Source organism: Silene latifolia, chromosome 8 (genome assembly GCF_048544455.1).
Source record: "Silene latifolia isolate original U9 population chromosome 8, ASM4854445v1, whole genome shotgun sequence".
Taxonomy (NCBI): Eukaryota; Viridiplantae; Streptophyta; class Magnoliopsida; order Caryophyllales; family Caryophyllaceae; genus Silene; species Silene latifolia.
The window spans coordinates 5,758,272-5,763,858 of NC_133533.1; the positions used below are offsets into that span (position 1 = coordinate 5,758,272).

Sequence of the window (5,587 nt, forward strand, 5' to 3'; positions counted from 1 at the left end):
TCTGTTTGATCCAAATTCATCCATTTTTCCTTTCTTAATCTTTCGTCAAAAGTAATAGCTGTCTCCATGGTTTTGGATCCATTTTTCCTTTCTTAATCTTTTGTCAAAAGAACATGTAAGTATTGATATCCTATCGCCATTTCCCAGCCAGTGCTTTGATGAATCGACTAGAAGGGATCGATTCATGAAACAATGTTTATACATTCATGGAAAAATAAATAAATTAAGAGAAAGACATAAGTTTGGAATGCCATAGAACTTTGTCAAAGGTCGAATCACAAGGACATACATTTATTGAAAAGAGGGGTGAGGTATCCCTTGTTTTGCAATTAGCCACTTGATGTCGTGACTCTTAATATGCTTCAATTCAGGACAACAGCTTCGGAGTATCAAGCTCAGTCCGACTCAAATTTGGGCAATCCTTAACATCAAAACTTGTAAGAGAGTCGGAGGTGATCTTAATATGCTTCAATTCAGGACAATTTATAAGGGATATGGTTTTCAGGTGTGGAAATTCCGCGACACTGTTAAAGAAATCATCAGTTATGCCAGAACCATCGACGAACAAATTAACCAAGTTGTTACAAGAATTAGAAGCCATCTTAATTTTGCACTTATTTGTATTAAGGTTAATAAGGGTCAAGCATTGAAGAGACATTGCATTAATCTCTATTAGATCAAGATTATATATGTACTCAACTTTAAGCGTTTTTAATTTCGAAAGCCTTGGAACTCGGAGCACGTTAAACCCCTTACACAACCATAAAAATTCGAGCTTTTCCAAAGCTGGACATTTAGCAAGCAGGGTCTCCAGCATATTCTCGCGTACATTGAAGTTAATTAGACGTAAGTGTTTCAAATTGGGAAGATCAATTGGTATGTCGACTTTTTTTAGCGTAGCCAAGTAACATCCATGTAACTCCAGCTTGGTTAAAGTTTTCGATTCTAAGATAGGAAGACAATTTTGCAAAGCACGGTATGAATCCTTAGGGCGGAAACGCCACCCATTGTCGCTGATCAAATAATCAAGCTCGGTAACATTGTGTTTGGCAAGCGAAAGACATCGGAATACAATAAGAGCACCATAATCACGCATCTTAGAGTCGGAAATCATAGGTACATAAAGGGATATCTTTTTCAAAACCCGCAAAGATGGGTTCTTTTTAATGTATATTTGCAAAAGTTCATCTATCATTTGCAAATATCCAACTTCTTGATGATCACTTTTCCAAGCATACGAATCAGTATACTTATAATAATCAGTAGTGTTATCGACTGTCGATTCAGAATCGTCTTCTTCCTCCTCCGCCTTGTGAAAAATAGAACAATAAAGGTGTCGCTTTTTGGGATGAGCATTAGGAAGTCTCTTAAAATAAGAGGTAAATCGTCCATAAACGTCAACCCCAAAATCCAGAAAAGGAAGGGAGACCCAAGTGTACCTCCATACAGAAGACAAAGAGCTTGTACAAATCGCGTCTTTCATACAAAGGGATGATACTATTTGTTCCTTTATTTCTTCCGCCATCTCGGATATTCTGTCTCTTTTTGCTTCTCCTTCTTCCATCTTGCTAAGATTAGTGAATTGAATTGTAATAAGAATACATGAGACTCGTATCTATAGAGTATATATAGTACAGACTATAGTGCAAGGTAGATTCCTAAACCCTAATAATTACCTAAACGAGGAGATATAATATTACTAAATATCTAATACGAGTAATTAATTTCCTAATACCAGTACTACTACTTTCCTAATAGAAAAATAATAATTCCTAGTACAATAACAATATTATACAAAGTATATGAGATAATATGAATATCCTTAACCCGGGTTGAGTTCTTCTTGTTTAAAATTGTCTTAATTAGGGTTTTATTTAGTGACGTTAGGCAACAGAAGAACCGCACAAGCTAGGACGCACGTGGTATGTGGGACTGTGGTAGCGTTGTTGATACCTCTTATTAGGCTGTGCCGGTACCCATGGCACATTTTACGATAGTGTCCGCTTTGGGTCTAACCCTCCAAAGTAACCTATTATATATTCACATATTGCAGCACCTAAACACAGTCCAGAGACGCATCCGTCTTATAAAGCGCCACCAACATTAACACCACCCCCACCTTTTCGAATAAGAAAGATGTACCTCCGCGAGTCTGTACTTTGTAGTTTGTAGTAGAAGTCCATGTACGTCTAAATGTCTAATGGCAATTTCAATATTCCGTATAAAATAAAATTGAAAGAGATATCTACGTGATTTTAGGAACTCTCCTTTGAATGAGTTAATAATTTTAATTTTCTACTTCAATAAAAGTACAATGAGGTAATATGTGGCATATTCCCCTCATTTCTTTCTTCACAAAAACTCCGGAGAGACATATCTCAATAACATTATTGAGACATATCTCAATAACATTATTGAGAGACCTCGAACCCATTAAATTTCTTTTTTACATATTATGTCTCCCACTAAATTAGTGGGAGACGGTCTCTCATGAGAACTATCTTTATCTTTACTTGTTCTAATACTCCCTCTGTTTCAACAGATTCTTTACGTTTGCTTTTTCACATTTATCGAGACACATTTTGTACCATCAATATCTTTCATTTTGCATTGATAAAAATTATAAAAATTTGATATTCTTAATGTATTCACAAAGATGAATCAAACAAGCATTATAAAAATTTGATATTCTTAATGGTTCTTGATCCTCGTCTTTGACGAGTAAAACTATGTTAATTAAGAACCCATAAGCATTGAATTCCTTACTCCGTTTTCGAGCTAGTGCTTTGATGAATTAATTAGGAGAGATCAATTCATGAAACAATGTTAAAAAAACACATTAAGAGAAATACACAGCTTTTACCTCTTTGGGTTTGATTGTGAAATGCAAATTTTTTGATTGCCTGACGCCGATGACTAATGCCATACGTTTAGAATGCATAGAACTTTGTCAAAAATCGCGTTTGTAAACCATAAAAATTCGTAAATAAACAACAAAGAGGCAAGAAAACAATACGGTAAACAAGAATTTTATCATTCAAAGATCGAGGGTTACAATTTTCGTAGATCTCTTGATTCCATTCTAAGAGCTGGGTTTTTGATAGTGACTACGGGGTCTTACACACTTAATCCCGTAGGAAGAAGATGGGGTCGTTTACAATTTGTTAGTAAGAAGACGGGGTCGTGGGAGGAAAGAGGGATAATGGTAACTAGGTAAGTAATGAACAGTAGTCCTTCTAAACCCCAGCACCATCAAAATCGTCTTATAACTCCCTTTACACCAAATTGCCTATTTGCGTAGTCAATCAAAGGTCCGGGATATACTTCTGGATTCAAAGTAACCAGATCTAAACCCAACGAAAACCTATTTCGTCAAAACACATTTATCGAACATTCAAACCCACTCGATAACTACACATTAACACACTCGAGAAAAACTCCAAATATATAAAATAATCTGTTTTCTACTTCAAAAAAAAAACTAGAAATATTTCTAATATAAAAACATAAACAAACAACCGAGTACCCATAAATTAAATGGAATAAGTAAAATAAAATGACACGGACGGAGGGAGTAATTGACGATTACCACCTTCTAATGAGACTATAAAGAAAAATGGACAGTTCAACAATAGAAAAAAGTCAGGGAAGTTTATGTAAATTGTAAAATGAACAAATATGTAAACCTTCATCCTTCGACGGAAACTTATTACTTATGCGACAATTTCTCAGAATCAGACACATTCATATTGGAATAAGGAAGCTGTTGTAGCAGCGACTGTCGAGTTTCTCAATAAGGCTGTGTCGAACTCAGCTAGACTCAAATTTGGGCACTCCTCAATTTGCAAACTTGTAAGAGAGTTGCCGGTGATCTTAATATGCTTCAATTCAGGACAATCTATAAGGGATACGGTTTCCAAGTGTGGAAATTCCGCGACATTATTAAAGAAATCATCCGTTACATCACAGCCATGGAGGACCAAATTAACAAAGCTTTTACAAGAATTAGAATCCATCTTAACTTTGCACTTATTTGTATAATCGTTAATAAGGACCAAGCATTGAAGAGACATTGCATTAATCTCTAATCGATCAAAATCACGTATCTGATCAACTTCGAGCTCTTTTAATTTCGAAAGCATTGGAATTCGGAGCACCTTAAACCCCTCGCAGTAGAAAAATTTGAGCTTTTCCAAAGCTGGACATTTAGCAAGCAAGGTCTCCAGCATATTCTCGTCTACATTGAAATTTGTTAGACGTAAGTGTTTCAAATTGGGAAGATCAATTGGTATGTCGACTTTTTTTTCTATATCCAAGTAACATCCAGATAACTCCAGCTTGATTAAAGTTTTCGAATCTAAAATAGGAAGACAATTTTGCAAAGCATAATATGAATCCTTAGGGCGGTAACGCTCCCCAAAGTTGTTGATCCAATAATCAAGCTCGATAACATTGTCTTTGACAAGCGAAAGACATCGGGATACAACAAGAGCACCATAATCACGCATCTTAGAGTCATAAAGCATAGGTACATAAAGGGATATCTTTTTCAAAACCCGCGAAGATGGGTTCTTTTTAATGTATATTTGCAAAAGTTCATCCATCATTTGCAAATATCCAACTTCTTGATGATCATTTTTCCAAGCATACGAATCAGTATACTTATAATAATCAGTGTTATCGATTGATGATTCAGAATCGTCTTCTTCCTCCTCCGCCTTGTGAAAAATAGAACAATAAAGGTGTCGCTTTTTGGGATGACTAATAGGAAGAGTCTTAAAATAAGAGGTAAATTGCTCAAAAACGTCAAACCCAAAATCAAGAAAAGGAAGGGAGACCCAAGTGTACCTCCAAACAGAAGACAAAGAGCTTGTACGAATCGCGTCTTTCATACAAAGGGATGATAATATTTGTTCCTTTATTTCTTTTGGCATCTCGGATATTCTGTCCCTTTTTGCTTCTTCTTCCATCTTGCTAGAATACAAATATCTAAGGGGTGTTTGATTCACCAATCGAGATTGTTAATTAATTTGTTTCTAATTTGTTTCATCTGTGAAGCAAAATTAATGGATATTATTTCTAATTTTGAGAAAAAATAGATTTTTTTTTCTATTATGTTTTTTCTTTCAATTCTATTCTATAGGTATCAAATTGCAAAATTGATGAAACAAACAGAAAATATAAATTTACCTCATTCTAAACCATATACCTTATACCTAAAATGGCTTAATTCCATAATACTCCGTATAAACAAGTATTCAAATCAATCTCGTACATGCAAACATTGACTTTCTCGATTAACTAGTCACTAATGGGTTGACTTTACTTGATTTTCACAATCGAGATTGTTAATTAATTACTCCATAATAGTTTAGTTCCCGTTAATCTCGTATATAGAGTTTTTCTTTTTTTTTAGTGTATTATATTTATTATGAAATTTAAATTAACTATTTTTTTAACGTTTCTCATCGTTATATTTTGATTTGGAAAAATTAAAGTCAAAATCGTATTAATCATGAATTGAGTATTTTAATAAAAGTTTTTCCTATTAGCGAGAGATTAATGGTGTTATTTTATAAAATTTTAC

General features: G+C 34.3%; 2 protein-coding genes across 2 annotated transcripts; both read right to left on the minus strand.

Moving 5' to 3' along the window:
* Nucleotides 1-367: 367 nt before the first annotated feature.
* Nucleotides 368-1,564, minus strand: LOC141594484 (uncharacterized). The gene has a single exon (XM_074414500.1). It carries the CDS (start codon nucleotides 1,562-1,564, stop codon nucleotides 368-370), a length of 1,197 nt encoding a protein of 398 aa, XP_074270601.1.
* A 2,170-nt stretch (nucleotides 1,565-3,734) lies between these two features.
* Nucleotides 3,735-4,970, minus strand: LOC141594485 (F-box/LRR-repeat protein At3g03360-like). The gene has a single exon (XM_074414501.1). The coding sequence runs from the start codon at nucleotides 4,968-4,970 to the stop codon at nucleotides 3,735-3,737; it is 1,236 nt and encodes a 411-aa protein (XP_074270602.1).
* Between the last annotated feature and the right edge of the window lie 617 nt (nucleotides 4,971-5,587).

Excerpts from the sequence above, each read along its gene's own strand:
- LOC141594484 (XM_074414500.1), bottom strand. The coding sequence starts at position 1,564 with ATGGAAGAAGGAGAAGCAAAAAGAGACAGAATATCCGAGATGGCGGAA.
- LOC141594485 (XM_074414501.1), bottom strand. The coding sequence starts at position 4,970 with ATGGAAGAAGAAGCAAAAAGGGACAGAATATCCGAGATGCCAAAAGAA.